Genomic DNA, 21,184 nt, shown 5'->3' on the forward strand with positions numbered 1-21,184 from the left:
AGCCCGTCCGCCAATCCCGAAGCGAACTTCTACATCCGCCCTCCTGCCGCACAGAGAGGCAGACCCCCACCCATCCCACCCCACCCCACCCCCCACCCCAACCCGGAAAAACTCCAGGCTTCCTGATATGATTCGCCGCCAGTCAGAGCAGTGAGACAACCCTCGCCCGTCTCGGGCGGAGGGGGTCAAGGGCCTGCTGGAGTGCGTCCGTAGCCTGAGGAGGTCGGAGACGGGCCTTGCGGTGCCGTTCCTTCGCCGGCTATAGGGACGCACGGACACGGCGTGGTTCGTATAAAAGGGCGGTCCCCCTGCCGCGAGGTGAGAGGACGCCTAACCGGGAACCGGAGTACAGGTTCGAGCGAGCAGGCGTCGGTTAACGTGTACCGTAATGTACTGAATACTCTTCTTTCGCGCGTCGCCAAGCGGCGTCATTTATATACAGGGATACGCTCCCGCATGACAGGGGAATGTGCGCTTGTGTCGCGCCGCCACACGGGTCTGAACGTCTGGGGGGTGGGGGTGGGGGTGGAGGGAGGGGACTTTGCTTTGAATGTCGAACTCAAGCTGTGCCAGACGGACCGGCGGGGGGGGGGGGGTCGTCGCTAAATGGCCGGCGAGGGAGTGGATGTGGCGGGAATGTGCCGACGGTGACGGAACAGGGGGGGGGGGGCTGTTGAGGGGGGGGAGACGAGGCAGGTGGAGCACACGTGAGCGGATCAAAAATGATCTACAGGTTTATGATGTGTGCAGGGGCCCCGTGTCGTTTCATTGGCAGATATTAATATTTTCGTCGCGGTGGCAAAAAAAAAAAGAAAAAAAAATGTCCTGCGTCGCTCTCTTGTTCCGCGACCAATCAGCAATCCCCATCCGTTGTCATGACGACCAGCACCTCACTTTTGCCCATCTCCTCCAGCGCGGTCGCCAGAGAGACCAGGTCTGCATCACCTTGGTGACAAGCCTCCCATAAGTCCAGTAAAACACCTGTGGGGCTGGGCTTTGTTGCAAAGTAGTTTAAGTACCTGAGGCAGTGGAAGACAGGGGGGAGAAGGAAGGTGAGGCTGGTTATCAACAGAAAGGAGCAGAATAACAGCAGAGCACAGGAGACACTGGTGTTCACAGTCACCACTACAGGCATTTGGTCAACATATATGTTTGGTTTGGGTACACCATCTTAATACAACGACCGGGATCTCACTCCTACCTGAAACGACCATGGGCGGTCAAATTGACGGCCGGTTTTTAAACTCTATATTCTGTCAAAATATGTTTTTAAACTCTATATTCTGTCAAGCGAGAGTAGGGTGCGGGTGGAGGAGAGCCTGGAGAGGTGGAGGTATGCACTGGAGAGAAGAGGAATGAAGGTCAGTAGGAGCAAGACGGAATACCTATGCGTGAATGAGAGGGAGGACAGTGGAATGGTGAGGATGCAAGGAGTAGAGGTGACGAAGGTGGATGAATTTAAATACTTGGGGTCAACTGTTCAAAGTAACGGGGGGTGCAGGAGAGAGGGGAAGAAGAGAGTGCAGGCAGGGTGGAGTGGGTGGAGAAGAGTGTCAGGAGTGATTTGTGACAGAAGGATACCAGCAAGAGTTAAAGGGAAGGTTTACAAGATGGTTGTGAGACCAGCTATGTTGTTTGGTTTGGAGACAGTGGCACTGATGAAAAGACAGGAGGTGGAGCTGGAGGTGGCAGAGATGAAGATGATAAGATTTTCACTGGGAGTGATGAAGAAGGACAGGATTAGGAACGAGTATATTAGAGGGACCGCTCAGGTTGGACGGTTTGGAGACAAAGCAAGAGAGGCAAGATTGAGATGGCTTGGACATGTGTGGAGGAGAGATGCTGGGTATACTGGGAGAAGGAGGCTGAATATGGAGCTGCCAGGGAAGAGGAGAAGAGGAAGGCCAAAGAGGAGGTTTATGGATGTGGTGAGGGAGGACATGCAGGTGGCTGGTGTGACAGAGGAAGATACAGAGGACAGGAAGAGATGGAAACAGATGATCCGCTGTGGCGCCCCCTAACTGGAGCAGCCGAAAGTAGTAGTAGTAGTAGTAGTAGTAGTAGTAGATATTCTGTCCAAGAAAAATACCCAATTGAGATATTACTGTATTACATATGTTAGCATGTCTGTTATGAAACTGACACCAAAATTAACATTTTAACAACTTTAATACTATTCTTTAAATAATTTGAAATGGCCGCTGTCCAGCGCCTGTAAATACTGCGCCTCGGTGGTGGTCATGGTGCGTCTGTAACGGCGTCTGTAACCAGACATGTTGGAAATAATCAAAAATCAAGTTTAGACTAATTCTCTGCACTGGAGGGCGCTAGTGTGTTTCTAGAAGAGAGCGACGAACTCCACGAAGGGAATGACGCCACCAACACGCGTCAGAAATACTGACATGACGCGCACGATGATGCAGAAATTATGAGCGGTCATTTTGACCGCTCATGGTCATTTTAGGTAGATCTCATCATAACGTTTTGTGTGTGTGTGTGTGTGTGTGTGTGTAATTGATCTAAAACTCATTTTAATGCAAATATGTGCAATTTTAGGAGCACTCAGGGAGCGGCAGGTCTGTATCTTTTTATTCCACAGTTATTAAACTTTGAAAATCCAAGATGGTCGTAATGAGCGTCTTGGTTGTTAATGCCCGTGGGGAAATTCCTCTCTGCATTCAACCCATCCTAGCTGTGCAGCTAGGAGCAGTGGGCAGCCGCCGTGCGGCACCCGGGGACCAACTCCAGTTCGTCTCGCCATGCCTCGGTCAGGGGCACCGGCAGGAGTACTGACCCTAACATGCATGTCTTTCTGATGGTGGGGGAAACCGGAGCACCCGGAGAAAACCCGCCGCAGACACGGGGAGAACATGCAAACTCCACACAGAGGACGACCTGGGATGACCCCCAAGGTTGGACAACCCCGGGGTTCGAACCCAGGACCTTCTTGCTGTGAGGCGGCGGTGCTAACCACTGCGCCACTGTCACAAGGAACACACAAGAGGGAAAAAAGACAACCATACAAATTAAACACAGAGACACACGCACACATGAGCAGGACTGGGCTCACCTGTCAAAGCCAAGGCTGTGCGCCAGTAGTCTCCAGTCGCAGCCACGTGCGCTCGGAGCATCCAGACTGGCACAGATCTTCAGGCGGATGGAGCCAGGCAAGCGAAAGGCATAGGGTCCCACTTGAGAGGAAGGAAGGCAGATGCCCCCCGACGGGATGGGCGAGTGGGGCGGGAGTGTCTGGACAGACAACAAACCAGCAGAGTTACGATACAGCTAATGCAGAAATCACAACGGTGGTTTAAACAGTCCTGTATGTTTGTCAGTGTGTGTAACCGTGTGATTTTAGCCTTCCATTTCTGCACGACCGGCCAAATCCTTTGAGCCTCCTCCCCACTCTTGTCGGTTACCTCCTGGATGTCCGTGTGCAGCTGGAATATCTGACCCTCCCCTTCCACCTGTCGTACGCAGACTTTGCAGGCGAGCTGTGACACGGCCAGGCTGCCCCTCTCCAGGCTGAAGGTGCAGTGCAGGGGTCGCTGGCTGCCACTCCAGATGTGGTAGAATGGGATTTCCTGTCGCACCGAGAAAAACGACACAAAGGAAAGTCAGGAAAAATGGGGTCTATTCAGCACGGGTAAAAGCGGCCGTGTCCAAAGTAGCACACTCAAGATGGATCTGGGACACACTTCCTCTTCCTGGTAGTTATGCAAAGAATGCAATGTGCTTTACCCAATAACTGGTACATTCACCAGCCGGGCTCCATATGTCAGAGGACACTATTTAACCGAAGTGGACTGTTTATCAATTCCAACTGCAGCGAAAATGGCTGTTTTATTTCTGGGGCAGCGCGCACCGCCGACGCTGCAGCCGAGAAATGTGGACCAGAATCTTAACGCTTGTAATGGCGGTGAGCGGCGTCAAGCCCAACGTTATATATTTTCTGACAAGCTGGCAAACCTCACATCTTTGAAAGGAAGTCTTTGTCGGATCATAAATTGGCCCGGCCTTTATATCCGTGTTGGGCATTGTGAGTTTCAAGGTAAAACTGACATTCATTTATTAATTCAATTCAAATCTCCCTTCTGACCCATTTCCGAATCCTTCTGATATTTTCTGCTTTGTTCCGGTGGAGCTAGACTGCGCTGTCCTTTGAAACGAGTTCCAGATTTCGGTTAGGAACCACTTTTATTTGTCTATTTGTTTATTTTTCTTGCATCCGGTGACCCCGTGTCTGCCGAACAGAAGCCAGGCTGGTTGTGCGTGAGTGTCTGACCTGGTACTTGGCCAGGAGTTTGCTTCTCCAGTGCGTGTGAGGAATGTCGTGGATGGACAGACGGAGATTGTGGTAGCTGTCTTTGAAGAGAAGCGGCTTGGGGTCCTCGAGCAACACCCCGCCCAGGCTCCTCTCCAGATCCAACACGTCCTACGAGCAGGGTGCACAGACACACAGCTGTGATTGTGTACTCCTTTCATATCCACTATTGATTCAAGTCATATCTGGCATCAATATCTGTCCTCCACGCTACATTATCTTAGTTAATCTCATATTATCTCTGCTATCTTGGTTCATTTCATATTCATTTTATCAGTTGTAAAATTTGTAACGCCACTTAGAATTGTGCTGTCTGAATGCGGTTAAACATCAGCACAAGAGTGACGGCCAGGTGGAGCGAAGACTGGCGGAGAGACAAACAGGTGGAGAGATTGGCCGACAGACAGGCCGACGGTACCTTGAGAGCGTGGGGGGTGTCGTGGAGGCAGTAGATGCGGAGGCTGTAGTCCAGGGAGAGGCAAGGGGCTCTCGGGGCAAACAGGGCCAGCTGCAGGCGTTTGCAGGCAGGCTGTGGGGGGCAGGACTGGCCCACCAGGCTGTAGGTGCCCAGCTGGTCCATCAGAACATGGCAGCTCTCCTCCTCCAGCTGCAGGTAGCAGGGGGACGACAGAGTCTCCTCTCCCACCGTCAGCACCTCCTGCGCGAGAGGGAGAAAAGGAGCACAGCGTGACTCCGGGGCCCCCGGCACAGGACACAATGGACAATGTGATCCCCACCGCTTGGTTGGCCCGCTTTCTTACCTCCCAGGCTCCCTGGTGGGTTTGTGTCTTAAGGGTGAGGGTCCAATCGGGTGTGGGTGTGTCTAGCTGGGCGCAGTGGGGCAGAGTAAGGACCACGGGCCGATTTAGCAGCATGCCAGACGGACCGCAGCTCACTACGGGACTGAGCACCGTCTGACTGCCCTCAGAGGGTAATCTGCAAAAGCCAGGCACGAGGAGACAACACGGGCTAAATGACAACAGTTACCAAAAATGTGTGATTTGAGTGCAAAACAAGAGATCCTAGGGCCGTGTCATGGTTTGGTGCAGCTTAAATGCTTGGATTGAGGTGTTGTATTTGAAGTAAAATTCTCGATATGTTGAACATTAAGCATTAAGTATGGTGTCACCTAAGAAAGTCAAAACAATTAGACTTAAAGGGGGAAACAATCATGAATTTCAACATGGTCTCTCTCTTTATATATATATTATATCATCTCATCATCAGCCGCTTCTCCGGGGTCGGGTCAACGGTGGCAGCCAGCTAAGTAGGGCACTCAAGACATCCCTCTCCCCAGCAACGCCCTCCAGCTCCACCCGGGGGATCCCGAGGTGTTCCCAAGCCAGATTGGACATGTAGTCCCTCCAGCGAGTTCTGGGTCTACCCCGGGGTCTCCTCCCAGTTGGACGTGCCCGGAAAACCTCCAAAGGAAGGCGCCCAGGAGGCATCCTAATCAGATGCCCGAACCACCTCAACTGGCTCCTTTCGATGCGAACGAGTAGCGGCTCTACTCCGAGCTTCCTCCGGATGTCCGAGCTCCTCACCCTATCTCTAAGGCTGAGCCCAGACTCCCTACGGAGGAAACTCATTTCAGCCGCTCGTATCCGTGATCTCACTCTTTCGGTCACTACCCAAAGCTCATGGCCATAGGTGAGGGCGGGAATGAAGACTGACTGGTAAACTGAGAGCTTTGCCTTCCGGCTCAGCTCCCTCTTCACCACAATCCACCTGTCAATCTCCCGCTCCATCCTCCCCTCACTCGTGAACAAGACCCCGAGATACTTGAACTCCTTCACTTGAGGCAACAACTCATCCCCAACCCGGAGGGAGCAATCCACCATTTTCCAGTAGGGAACCACCAGGAAAGGAAATACCATTTGCTGCCTCGTCATGCACATCACGTGCACAACGTCCAATGGGGAAGGGAGAGGTGCGACGTTCAAAAATTCAATAACACGTGATCGCCAACGGTCCAATTGAGGGGGGGGGGTGTATTTGTCTATTGGCATGATTTATTTATAATTACAAAATAGGTGCTTATATCTATGTCTGCAACTGCTGGCCAATTCATTCCTGTAGACGAGGCAGTAAGTGGTACGTCCTTTCCCGAGTAGCTTTATTGACAGCTGATGATGGTTTATGGCATGAAACAGGCTTGTACTGCCTCATAAAGAATTTACTTGACTCACTGGATTATATATATTTTCGTAGTGTGTGTGTGTGTTAGTTAGTGTAGATAGCGGGACCGAAAACTAAAGCCTTTATGATCCTCATTCTTTTGGAGGTGGTAGGTATTGTCTCAGAGAGTAAGGGGGAAGATCCCAGAAAATTAAAATTATGCATAAATATGCAAAATATGCATTTTTCTAAAAATGGCTAAAAACCACTTTTCTCGGCATTTCAGATGATTCTGAGCATTTGGGGGGGAGGGAGCCGGAGTAGGGGGGGTGGTTAGCTGGCAGGATGAAGAGGAGGGAGATTTAGACGGGTGGATAACCAAACCGCTACATTGTAGCGGGGGTTCTTCTAGTATATTTATATAGCAGCCTGGTGGACAGTCGTGAATGTGAAAACCAGAACCCTTACTTCCTGGTTTTGCCGCCACCTTTAGCGTGCTACGTGGAGCGCGAAAATGCAAATAACAACGCCACATACAGCCGTCGTAGCAAATGCCATCAAATGCAATTTGAAGGGGGGGGGGAGTGTGAGGGGTCGCCCTTCATCCTTTTAAACGAACAGACAAAAACCAATCCCTTTGTAAAAACGTCCATCCCCTCCTTCAATCCCCTCCGGATTACCGGGGCAATGCGGTCTCCCTTCATCAGGGGACACCGGTATGTATGAAGACGTGTCCTGTTGACATTTTAAACCCTGCCCGCGTTATAGAGTTGCGCACAGGGGCCACGCCCCCCCCCCCGAGCTCTCAAACAGGTTTGAAATGCACCCAAATCTGTTGTCACAACATCTTCCACGGTTAAGGATATGTCACGCCTAAGGCCACACTTTAAAAGGTGACTTTCTTTTTTTTTTAAGCCCCCCCCACCCCCCCATCCACCCACCAGACTACACCCCACAATTTCACACAAATCCACCACTGATTGGACGCCGCCGAGGACACAGATTTACGGTATTCCCGTGCACGGAAGGCTTCAGCATTACGGGCCGCTGACGGGCTTATCCCCGTGACACGCACACACACAAATAAGGTGGAACATCCCGAGCGTCTCCCTCAAATTAGAGGTTAACCAGCCCAGCGTTCCCAATCAGGTCCTCAGGTTTTCTATTCTGCGGCCTGCATTCAGCTGCCGTTCCTGGTCTAAAACCTCCCTGACTGGAAGACTGGGGTAACGGGTACCACGGCTGAAGGTCCTGAACTCCCTGGTAGAAGAGAAAACCGGCAGTACCGGCGGACCAGGACTGACCCAGGACAAACCCACTTCTGGATCTGGTGGTTTTGGCTGATTAGGCCTCTTCTGAAGTCGGGGTTGGGTGGAGCTATGTGTGTACGGTGTACACAAAAGGAGCCAGTCGGCTAAGTTGTCCCTCCTAACAGGTTCAGCAACATAGGAGAGTGAGGGAGATATCAATCAAATAGTGTGTACATGCCCACACACAGACCTGAGAGGAGGTGATACCCGCCAACACACGGACCTGGGAGGAGGTGATACCAGCCAACTCACAGACCTGAGAGGAGGTGATACCAGACAACTCACACAGACCTGAGAGGAGGTGGTACCCGCCAACTCACAGACCTGGGAGGAGGTGATACCAGCCAACTCACAGACCTGAGAGGAGGTGATACCAGCCAACTCACGGACCTGGGAGGAGGTGATACCAGCCAACTCACAGACCTGAGAGGAGGTGGTACCAGCCAACTCACAGACCTGAGAGGAGGTGATACCAGCCAACTCACAGACCTGGGAGGAGGTGATACCAGCCAACTCACAGACCTGAGAGGAGGTGGTACCAGCCAACTCACAGACCTGGGAGGAGGTGATACCAGCCAACTCACAGACCTGAGAGGAGGTGATACCAGACAACTCACAGACCTGAGAGGAGGTGATACCAGCCAACTCACAGACCTGGGAGGAGGTGATACCAGCCAACTCACAGACCTGAGAGGAGGTGATACCAGCCAACTCACAGACCTGGGAGGAGGTGATACCAGCCAACTCAGACTTGGGAGGAGGTGATACCAGCCAACACACAGACCTGAGAGGAGGTGATACCAGCCAACACACAGACCTGAGAGGAGGTGATACCAGCCAACTCACAGACCTGAGAGGAGGTGATACCAGCCAACTCGCAGACCTGAGAGGAGGTGATACCAGCAAACTCACAGACCTGAGTGGAGGTGATACCAGCCAACTCACAGACCTGGGGGGAGGTGATACCAGCCAACTCACTGACCTGAGAGGAGGTGAAACCAGCCAACACACAGACCTGAGAGGAGGTGATACCAGACAACTCACAGACCTGAGAGGAGGTGATACCAGACAACTCAGACTTGGGAGGAGGTGATGCCAGCCAACTCAGACTTGGGAGGAGGTGATGCCAGCCAACTCACAGACCTGAGAGGAGGTGATACCAGACAACTCAGACTTGGGAGGAGGTGATGCCAGCCAACTCAGACTTGGGAGGAGGTGATGCCAGCCAACACACAGACTTGGGAGGAGGTGATGCCAGCCAACTCAACTGGAAATACCTGCGCCTGTGTCCCGAGTCTTTAAACCGGATCCACAAGCGACAAACATTGTATGTAAAAAGTGTAGAGTAGCGGTAATAGCCTACCTCCCCCCCCCGCCTTTTTCTCCCCAATTGTATCCGGCCAATTACCCCCACTCTTCCGAGCCGTCCCGGTTGCTGCTCCACCCCCTCTGCCGATCTGGGGAGGGCTGCAGACTACCACATGCCTCCTCCAGTACATGTGAAGTCACCAGCCGCTTCTTTTCACCTGACAGTGAGGAGTTTCGCCAGGGGGAAACTCCTCCTCCCTCCTGAACAGGGGGCCCCAACCGACCAGAGGAGGCGCTAGTGCAGCGAACAGGACACACACCCACATCCGGCTTCCCACCCGCAGACACGGCCAATTGTGTACTGTAGGGACGCCCGACCAAGCCGGAGGTAACGCGGGGATTCGAACCGCCGATCCCCGTGTTGCTAGGCGACGGAACAGACCGCCACGCCACCCGGACGCCCTGAGCGCCCATTGTGCCCCGTGCTTCGAGAGAGCAGAGTCGCAGACGACACTTACGTGGTTTTCTCCCACTTGTTGATAATGAGGTACATCTCGTAGAACTTGCCCTGGGGAATGGTGCCAGGGGGAACCAGCAGACTCACACCTGGTGGAGAAGCAAAGACAGCCGTTGTCTTATCTGAGCAAGCATGTCGTTAATTGAGTTAATCAGCAATTCACGACCCAGCCTGTGAATCTGGGCGCTGCAAGGGGGCGTGACAGGATAACAAGGCATGTTCTGGGGGCGTGCACGTGTCTTGTCCTCACCTGTGTTGGGGATGGTGAGGCGCCCTCCCAGGTTGCCCAGCGTGGCGCTGGTGCTATGGCCGGGCTCTCTGGGCAGGGTGTGCCCGTGGTGCTCCCGCTCTCTGCCCACCGTGCCGACGGACTTCAGGCTGAGGATCTCCCCGTCCACCAAGACCCCCTCAGCAGGCAGTTCGAGGGAGGACAGCGTGGAGGAGTTGTACACCTTGATTTTCAAACTGGGCAGCGGGTCCAGCAAGGGAGACGTGGTCATGGGGATCTTGTGGGGGCTGTCGCTGACCCCTTGCTGCATGGAGAAGAGAGGCCCGCGCAGGGTCCCCGCCGTGGCCGTCAGGTCCGGAGGAGCCGAGGGGTGCAGGAGGTGAGGGTTATCTGAGACACGGAGAGAGAGAGAGACCCCCATCAATAATGCAAAACGGGTCTAGGAAAGAAAGCGGAAGCGGCTTTAAGCTGCAGCTCGTTTCATCAATCAGCCTCGGTTCAGTTTGAGTCCTCTGTTGACCGTCTAAGCAAACGAGACCATCGGCGAGAAGATTGGGCGTTGTTCTATAACGACCACATGTTTGACTCCGGATCACATTCCCCCGTGAGATCCGGCAGAACAATGGACGGCACACAGACGGGTCACATAGCCCTAATTAGAGCTAAACCACTTCATCACTCATGCCTCGTTAACAAGCCGTTTCTCCAGAACACCACCACCCCTCTGAATGTAGCGCTGCGCCGCAAGAGGCAACGCCAAGTAAGTTGTTCTTCGTCGTTCTTGTGCAAAACGCTACCACGTTTGTCCACAAGGGGCGCAACAAAAATCCAAATCTCCTCATAGCCGCTTTAAATATTGTCAATAAACATCTTTTCTTGGGGGGCGGGGTCTCTCCCCCCATTGTACTCGGCCAATTACCCTATTTTCCACCCCCGGTCCGGGGAGGTGCTGCAGACTACCACACGCCTCCTCCCATACATGTGGAGTCGCCCGCCCGCCCGCCGCTTCTTTTCACCCGACAGTGAGGAGTTTCGCCGGGGGGGGGGCGTAGCGCGCGGGAGGGTCACGCTAAATAGCGAGAGCAGCCGACACGAGTCTGAAGGAAGCTGGCGTCACGGCTATCTCCTTCCTGCGGAAACGTGAGCCAGGGGAGTTATTCCACAAGAGGTTCCGGCCATATTGCCATTGGGTTAATTGGGTGGGATAAGGGGATAAACTAGAAATAAATTTAGTAAAAAAAAGAAGAAGAAGAAAAAAAAGCTTTGTTTCCATGGTGACGGAAAGACAGAGGAGTGACACCAAAAATAAATGTTGGGCAATAACTCGCAAAGAAATTGGGAAAACAGTTTAAAAGTAGCAACAACAAGGAGAAAGTGTGCGTAAATGTGTGTGCGTGAGTGTGTGCATGCGTGTGTGTGTATGTGTATGCGCATGCATGTGTGTGTATGTGCGTGCATGTGCGTGTCTTCGTTTGTGTGCGTGCACGGCGGTGTGCCTGGACTCACCCTGTCTGGGGGGCTTGTAGTTGCCGGGGTGGAAGGCGGCGGTGAGCGCGGACGAGGAATCCGTGATGTCCCCGTGGAGATGGCGACACCTGTGGCGATACGCTAGCACGCCCACGCACAGCACCAGGATCACACACAACAACAGCGCCCCCACCAGGCCAGCGTAGACCGCTAAACCCATACCTGGGGCCAGAGCTGGAAGAGAGGAAAGGGGAGCTGAGGGTCAAAGGTGCTGCGGTAACAGGCTGGTGTGTGTGTGTGTGTGTGTGTGTGTGTGTGTGTGTATATATATATATATACACACACACACACACACACACACACACACACACACACACACACACACACACACACGTGTATTTACAGGAAACACAGAAGGAGAGAAAACGTACACACAACAAGCCATCCTCCTATGTGCTATACAAGACGTGGAATAAAAAGTCTCTTCAAATTAGCTCAGTGTTGTGTGTTTTTTTCTTGTTGTTGTTGTTGGTTTTTTTTGCCCTGATTTGGAATAAAAGTAACAGCCGCTCTTGTCAAAAGGGCTTTTCCGGTTGGGCTGCGGAAAAAACAATAATTGCAGACTGCTGCTTTTGTTTTGTTTTTTTAATGCCGCCTCTCGATTGCCTGCAGGGGGTGCCATTGACTACTCCGGTTGGGGGCGATGGGGGATGAGGGGGTGATGGCGTGGGGGTGTCGGAGCCGGGGTTGGGGTGAGGCCAGGGGAAGAGTCCGCCTTCACCTCACCTGCTCCCCCCTCGTTACTCTCATCGGCGTTCCGCTGCTGGCTGATTGGTTGTGACTGGCCGGCGGCCAGCGGGGGGCGCACCGCCGCCCGCCAGGCCCCGAATCTCCCACACTGGGATAGAGACACGCGAGCCAGTCACACCACAGCAGAAGAAGACGGGACGGATGACAGGGGGAGAGGCTGGCTGGAGGGAAAAGGGAAGCGTGCGTGTGCGTGTGTGTGTGTGTGTGTGTGTGTGTTGGGGGGGCGGGGGGCGGGGGGGTAGATAAGGCCGTGATTTGTTGAGGGCAGCGGTGGAGCGAGGGAGATAGCGAAGGGGGTGGGGGGGTGGGGGTGGAAGAGAAGGACTCTCGTGGTGGAGGTGTAAGGTCCCACGTAAAGAGAGAGCGGGGGGGGGGGGGAGGAGACGGGGAGGAAGGGTGGAGCAGAGAGAGAGAGGCAGAGGAGAAGCCGGAGGCAGGCGGACAGGCGGAGGAGAGCTCGCGTGCGATTGCTCACGTGGCGCGACGGAACCGAATCCGACAGCCGTCCGCGCTTATTACCGCTAACGCAGCGCTGCAGAATTAGGTGCATCACCGCGGACCCGCTCCGCTGAGCCGGGCCGGAGGAGACACCGCCACCGGACCATTCACCCCGTTATCCGGGCCGCTCGATCCCAGTCGGGGTCGCGGGGATGCTGCAGCCGATCCCAGCAGCCGCTGGGCGGGCAGGCCCCCCCCCGGCCCCCCCGGGGACACACCCCGGACAGGCCGTCAGGCCGCCATGACAGGGACAACTCAGCACGGCCACGTTCGCCTCACCTCCACGTGTCTGCACTTCCCGGTCGCTGCTCCACCCCGACCGCCACGTGCCTCCTCCCATACGCGCGGAGTCGCCAGCCGCTTCTTCTCGCCTGACCGTGAAGAGTTTCGCCACCTTTTTACGTCGAAGAAGACGCAGGGATGCCCGAGAGCAGGAGAAGTGGCTCGGATAATGGGTGGAGGGGAGTCACACGAATCGACCCCCAGTGCGACGCTTCCAACTCGCGGCCTTTTAACAAATAGTTTATTAAAAAGAAAGAAAGAAAGAAAGAAAGAAAGAAGGCTCGTGGGGTTTATCTTTCGCCATTTTGTCTCCATTATGAGGACACGTGGCCTTCCCTCTCCCCTGCAGCCATGCTGGGCTGGTGGCAGATGGGCTGTTTTTGGATCGTTTGTTTTGACTACATTTCCATTAATTATTCTGTTTGTCGGAATTGTGTTACCTCTATTTGAGTGTGTGTGTGTGTGTGTGTGTGTTGGGGGGCGGGGGGGGGAGGGGAGGTCCATCTACAGGATGTTACGCGAGTCGAGCAATGAGCCGGGCCAGAAGCCTGTACACGCTACGCTTCACCGACACGCCGGACAAGACGGCGCGGCGCCGGTAACGAGGGCGGACAACAAGGTGGAGGTGCGCCGCCCCCCTCCATCCCTCCCGCTGAGCTCGATCGGAGATGACTCGACCGCGTGCAGAGATGCTCTCATCCGACCGACCGACCGCACGCAACCGCCCCCGCTCGCCAACGCAGATGCTGTGACTCCGCTATTGCATATGCATGCAGACACACGCGGCCAAACGTGCACACGCACACGCGCACACGCACACACACACAGAGCAGCAGCAGGAGGGTGAAGAAGAGAGAAGGGTGAGGGTCAGGAGAGGTGACTTACGATGGGCTGCATGTTCAACAGAACCCTTTTTATCTGTCGGGGCGGGGAATAAACAAGGAGAAACAGAACAAACAACACAACACAACATAAAATGGATGGATGGAGCGCTCACTTATTACACAAATGAATGTCACACTTAAAATAATGGAGAGGCACACAGGGGAGACTGGAAAACGAACAACAGATAGACCCATCAAAATGTAAATCCCACCCCCCAAAAAAAGGGTGCAGTAAAACATCCGGCCTGTGAATAACAAGTCAGGGCTACCCCGCCTCCGGCATGGCCGCCATAAAGGAAACTACACATGCGCACAAGAGCTGCGAACAAGATAACCGCGAAACACAACGTCCGGTATATGAACGCCGTGCTTCACCTGTTGGAGAAGCGTGGCAGAGGTGAAGATCTTGGGGGGGGGGGTAAAGGGTTGGGCCTCATGCAGCAATTCTGTGGTGACCCCGAGTTAATAAGTGGGGGGTGGTGGTGGGGTGGTGCACGCTCGGCTGAGATTGACAGCAGCTGCGGAACGACGTAAAGAGCCGCCCTGCCCCCAACAGGTGAGATTGTGTATAACAGTCATGTGACCGCCCCCCCCCCCTGCGGTACGGCGTCGCCACCCGGGCGCGCTGACCCCCCCCCCCCCGATGTCGTTGTGTGCAGGCCTCGCTGTCTCATCGAGGAAGGTCGATCAGCTCATCTGGACACAATGTTGAGTGACGGATACATTTCATCCTCGTCTAAGTGGCCTCGTTAGTCCCAACTGACTGCGTTGGGCGTCCGGGTAGGGTAGTGGTCTATTCTGTTGCCTACCGACACGGGCATCGCTGGTTCGAATCCCCGTGTTACCTCCAGCTAGGTCGGGCGTCCCTACAGACGCAATTGGCCGTGTCTGTGGGTGGGAAGCTGCTGCAATAGCGCCTCCTCTGGTCGGTCGGAGTGCTGTTCGGGGGGGGGGGATAGCGTGATCTTCCCACGCGCTACGTCCCCCTGGTGAAACTCCTCACTGTCAGGTGAAAAGAAGCGGCTGGTGACTCCACATGTATGGGAGGAGGCATGTGGTAGTCTGCAGCCCTCCCCGGATCGGCAGAGGGGGCGGAGCAGAGACCGGGACGGCTCGGAAGAGTGGGGTGATCCGCCGGATATAATTGGGGAGAAAAGGGGCAAAATTTAAAAAACAGAAACAAAACAGTTGCATAACGACGGAAACCAACGAGCAGGTTCATATATGGGTCTGACCGTCAACTCAAGTTTCAATGGCCATGGGTACTATTACATGTGTACTATTACATGTGTACGATTACATGTGTACTACTACATGTGTACTATTAATGTGTATGATTACATGTGTACTATTACATGTGTACTATTACATGTGTACGATTACACGTGTGCGATTACATGTGTACTATTACATGTGTACGATTACATGTGTACTATTACATGTGTACTATTAACGTGTATGATTACATGTGTACTATTACATGTGTACTATTAATGTGTATGTTTACATGTGTACTATTACATGTGTACGATTACATGTGTACTATTACATGTGTACTATTAATGTGTATGATTACATGTGTACTATTACATGTGTACTGTACTATTACATGTGTACGATTAAATGTGTACTATTACATGTGTACTATTACATGTGTATGATTACATGTGTACTATTAAATGTGTACTAATAATGTGTATGATTACATGTGTAATATTACATGTGTACTATTAATGTGTATGATTACATGTGTACTATTACATGTGTATTATTACATGTGTACTATTAATGTGTATGATTACATGTGTACTATTACATGTGTACTATTAATGTGTACTATTACATGTGTACTATTAATGTGTATGATTACATGTGTACTATTACATGTGTACTATTACATGTGTACTATTAATGTGTATGATTACATGTGTGCTATTACATGTGTACTATAAATGTGTATGATTACATGTGTACTATTACATGTGTATGATTACATGTGTACTATTACATGTGTACTATTAATGTGTATGATTACATGTGTACTATTACATGTGTATGATTACATGTGTACTATTACATGTGTACTATTACATGTGTACGATTACACGTGTGCGATTACATGTGTACTATTACATGTGTACGATTACATGTGTACTATTACATGTGTACTATTAACGTGTATGATTACATGTGTACTATTACATGTGTACTATTAATGTGTATGTTTACATGTGTACTATTACATGTGTACGATTACATGTGTACGATTACATGTGTACTATTAATGTGTATGATTACATGTGTACTATTACATGTGTACTGTACTATTACATGTGTACGATTAAATGTGTACTATTACATGTGTACTATTACATGTGTATGATTACATGTGTACTATTAAATGTGTACTAATAATGTGTATGATTACATGTGTAATATTACAGGTGTACTATTAATGTGTATGATTACATGTGTACTATTACATGTGTATTATTACATGTGTACTATTAATGTGTATGATTACATGTGTACTATTACATGTGTACTATTAATGTGTACTATTACATGTGTACTATTAATGTGTATGATTACATGTGTACTATTACATGTGTACTATTACATGTGTACTATTAATGTGTATGATTACATGTGTGCTATTACATGTGTACTATTAATGTGTATGATTACATGTGTACTATTACATGTGTACTATTACATGTGTATGATTACATGTGTACTATTACATGTGTACTATTAATGTGTATGATTACATGTGTACTATTACATGTGTATGATTACATGTGTACTATTACATGTGTACTATTACATGTGTACGATTACACGTGTGCGATTACATGTGTACTATTACATGTGTACGATTACATGTGTACTATTACATGTGTACTATTAACGTGTATGATTACATGTGTACTATTACATGTGTACTATTAATGTGTATGTTTACATGTGTACTATTACATGTGTACGATTACATGTGTACTATTACATGTGTACTATTAATGTGTATGATTACATGTGTACTATTACATGTGTACTGTACTATTACATGTGTACGATTAAATGTGTACTATTACATGTGTACTATTACATGTGTATGATTACATGTGTACTATTAAATGTGTACTAATAATGTGTATGATTACATGTGTAATATTACATGTGTACTATTAATGTGTATGATTACATGTGTACTATTACATGTGTATTATTACATGTGTACTATTAATGTGTATGATTACATGTGTACTATTACATGTGTACTATTAATGTGTACTATTACATGTGTACTATTAATGTGTATGATTACATGTGTACTATTACATGTGTACTATTACATGTGTACTATTAATGTGTATGATTACATGTGTGCTATTACATGTGTACTATTAATGTGTATGATTACATGTGTACTATTACATGTGTACTATTACATGTGTATGATTACATGTGTACTATTACATGTGTACTATTAATGTGTATGATTACATGTGTACTATTACACGTGTACTACTACATGTGTACTATTACATGTGTACTATTACACGTGTACTATTACATGTGTACGATTACATGTGTATGATTACATGTGTACTATTACATGTGTATGATTACATGTGTACTATTACATGTGTACTATTAATGTATATGATTACATGTGTACTATTACACGTGTACTACTCCAGAGGATTGGGGAATAGTTGCATCACAGCACTGTAAGATGGTGACCGATGTGCCCTCAGCCCCCCTGGAGAGACTGGCCACTGGCCTGTGGACGGGCGTGGACTGCGGGGTCCTGGCCTGACGAGGCAGCTGTCCTGCGTCGTGCCACGCGAAACTCTAGTTAACGCTCACGCTCATATTTGCATATGAAACTGGTGGCTGGTTTCGGTCGTCATGCCACGGCGTTGTGCGTGAGGGTGGGGGGTGGGGTGGGGGTGGGGTACCTGCAGGGGGGTTAGACTGAAGCGGTCGATGAAACGCATTTTCTTGCCTGGATTACCGCGCATCAAGACCTGACGGTCTAACGTCTGCAGATCTCAAAACATCTGAACCCACAAAGGAGGCTCTGAGGCACACAAGACACCCCCCCATCCCCACCCCCCACCCCCGGGCCCCCCGCCGGCACCCCAAAACGGTGCCACAATCCTCCAACAGCACTCGGGGAGACTTGCTGAAGACCCAGGGCGCGTCGGTTTCATTTCCACATTTCCGGTTCAGAGGGGAGGGGGGGAGGTTGCTTGGGGTGTACATTTGATCCTCTTCACACGTGCATTGGTGAAATTTGTCTCGGTGTTTCTGTCAGTGTGTGTGTGTGTGTGTGTGTGTGTGTGTGTGTGTGTGTGTGTGTGCGTGTGTGCGTGTGTGTGTGTGTCTTTTCGCGTGCGTAACCGGTGTGTCTGGCCGCCCGTGAGCGGACGTGTGCGTCTCTGAGACTGTAATACACTGTCGGCTGGATTCCACCCAGCTCATCACGGGCTGCACATTGGTTGTCAGTGTTAGTCTGACTCACTCTCATATGCTCCACCCACCCCCCCCACCTCCTCACCCCCCCCCCCTCGCTAATTTCACGACTCGGCCGTGCCATGCCTGCCTCCCGCTCCGCGCCCTCCTGAACCCTCCTGTGCTCGCACCCTCTCCGTTTGTCTCGCTCCTGCTCTCCAATCTTTGTTGGGGGTCGCTTGTCTTCTCTCTTTTGTGCATCTAGATTTGCCCGCACCAAACATCTGCCCCAGATTTGGCTGTCCCCCCCCCCCCCCCCCGGTCACTATCTCCCCATCCTCTTGAGCTTTTGTCTATGCCCTGCAGATATACAACGTTCAGGGCGAAGTCTGGGACGGCCCCTTGGTAAATGGAGCGGCGCCCTCCGGTAGGACAGGTAACTTACTGCGTGTGCAGAGCCCCTCTGTGCAGTTCTTGCTCTCCATCATGCTGCCGCTGCAGTGCCTCCCTCCGTTCCTGGGTGGAGGGTCCTGGCACTCCCGGCTACGCCAGTGGGTGCACTCTGTCCCACAGGCAGACCACTTGGCCCATTCTGTCCACCCTCCATCCACTGGAGGCAACAACAAAAAACAGGGTGTGCGTTTCACACTATTACTACAGTATATGAGATATTATACCACACTGTACAACACTAGACAATACTGTACTAGACAATACTGTATTGTCTAGTACAGTACTTTACTAGACAATACTCTACTAGACAATACTGTATTGTCTAGTACAGTACTATTCTAGACAATACTCTACTAGACAATACTGTATTGTCTGGTACAGTACTATTCTAGACAATACTCTACTAGACAATACTGTATTGTCTGGTACAGTACTATTCTAGACAATACTCTACTAGACAATACTGTATTGTCTAGTACAGTGCTATACTAGACAATATTCTACTAGACAATACTGTATTGTCTAGTACAGTGCTATACTAGACAATACTCTACTAGACAATACTGTATTGTCTAGTACAGTACTATACTAGACAATACTCTACTAGACAATACTGTATTGTCTAGTACAGTACTTTACTAGACAATACTCTACCAGACAATACTGTATTGTCTAGTACAGTACTATTCTAGACAGTACTATTCTAGACAATACTCTACTAGACAATACTGTATTGTCTGGTACAGTAGTATTCTAGACAATACTCTACTAGACAATACTGTATTGTCTAGTACAGTACTTTACTAGACAATACTCTACTAGACAATACTGTATTAGAGCTGTACCAGACAGGTAACACCGAGGGCGGTCTGACAGGACACGGAAGCGGGGCAGGCTAAGCTAACCGCTAGCCCATGCAAACCGGCGGTTCCGACAGTCATCCTGGCCGGCGTTCGTTCTCCTGGGCAGTGATTTTTTAAAACATTTTTAAGATATTTGTGTTAGTTTGGCTATATGTGTTCTTGTAGTTTTTGGACACGTGTTTTGTGTTTGTGTTTCCGAGTCTGATTCTGACTACACTATAGTACACTACACCATATGATGATATATTATACTACACCACATCATACCATACAACGCTATAGTATTAGACTATACCAGTGTTTCTCAACCCAGTCCTCAAGGACCCCCTATCCTGCAGATTTTCTTTGCAACCCTGAATAGGTACCTGTTTGTAGTAATTCAGCAGTGAACGTCAGAGTTTGCACACCTTGCATAATTACGTGCTGTGAGACGATTGGTTGAGTAAGTACAAGCCGAGCTACCTATGCAGGGTTACAATGAAAAGCTGCAGGATAGGGGGGGTCCTCGAGGACTGGGTTGAGAAACACTGGACTATACCATACCATATGCCATCATACCATACCCGGTACCATGGTAACAGGGAGTACTGGTTTCTGATTGGCTGGAGGGTGTTCATGAAAACTGTATAAAAAAACCACGTGGCTCGGCTCAGGTTTAACGACTCCTCTAAATTCACACGCTGGCTGCAAACTCTCCGTGTAACCAGCAGCTTAACCAGTAGCTCGTCCGGTAAGCATTAAAGCGTTAGCTTAGCGGTTATTTCGTTTCATAATCTTTTAATTCCGAGTCCAAAAACGGTCAACAAAAAAATAAGTGACTGCTTTTATTTTAATTCCTTTGGCGAGTGATGGTGGTGTAAACAAGATAATCCGCGACCGGCTGTGCATGGAAGGATTTTAACCACTGCATCGCACGGTAAGTGGTAGTTGGCTCCGATGTTACTCGGGGGGCCAAAGAGGAGTCGCTTTTGTCAGACTGGGCCACATTAACTGTGCGGACATTACAGGAGCATTAATCAATTTAGTGTCCCACCTCATCTGAGACGTTCGTTCTGATGCGCTAAATAACCCAGAGCGCATCACATCCACGCTACTGGTCGTCAAGGCTGCAAGCAAAAGTGTTGCACGTCATCCTCACCTGGGCACAAGGTGGTGCAGGGTCACTCTCTGGAAGGGGGGGCCCTCGCAGAAGGCTCCCCCGTTTAGCGGCGCAGGATTGGTGCAGCTGCGCGTTCGTCGCTGCCAGCCCCGCCCACACCGAGCGTTACACTCCGACCATTCGGTCCAAGAGACCAACCGCCACTCACTGCCGGAGAGAGGAGTACAATACCCATCGTTTACTCACTCGTGCATATCTTCCCCCTCCCCTCCCCTCCCCCCAATTGTACCCGGCCAATTACCCCACTCTTCCGAGCCGTTCCGGTTGCTGCTCCACCCCTCTGCCGATCCGGGGAGGGCTGCAGACTACTGCATGCCTCCTCCGGTACATGTGGAGTCACCAGCCGCTTCTTTTCACCCTGACAGTGAGGAGTTTCACCAGGGGGACATAGCAGGTGGGGGGAACTGGGGGGGGGGGTAGCGCATAACGCTATTCCCCTCCACCCTGAACAGGCGCCCGGACCGACCAGAGGAGGCGCTAGTGCAGCAACCAGGACACCCA

General features: G+C 50.7%; 1 protein-coding gene across 1 annotated transcript; it reads right to left on the bottom strand.

The window, feature by feature from the left end:
* Window positions 1–853: 853 nt before the first annotated feature.
* On the bottom strand, window positions 854–20,858 carry unc5b (unc-5 netrin receptor B). The gene is given in 14 exon segments (XM_056292261.1): window positions 854–1,019; window positions 3,071–3,249; window positions 3,420–3,584; window positions 4,286–4,435; window positions 4,743–4,982; window positions 5,086–5,260; window positions 9,579–9,666; window positions 9,828–10,196; window positions 11,313–11,507; window positions 13,749–13,781; window positions 18,654–18,818; window positions 20,663–20,681; window positions 20,683–20,816; window positions 20,819–20,858. Coding segments are annotated over 14 exon segments (2,118 nt in total).
* Between the last annotated feature and the right edge of the window lie 326 nt (window positions 20,859–21,184).

The sequence above is a fragment of the Lampris incognitus genome, chromosome 13, assembly GCF_029633865.1.
Source record: "Lampris incognitus isolate fLamInc1 chromosome 13, fLamInc1.hap2, whole genome shotgun sequence".
Taxonomy (NCBI): Eukaryota; Metazoa; Chordata; class Actinopteri; order Lampriformes; family Lampridae; genus Lampris; species Lampris incognitus.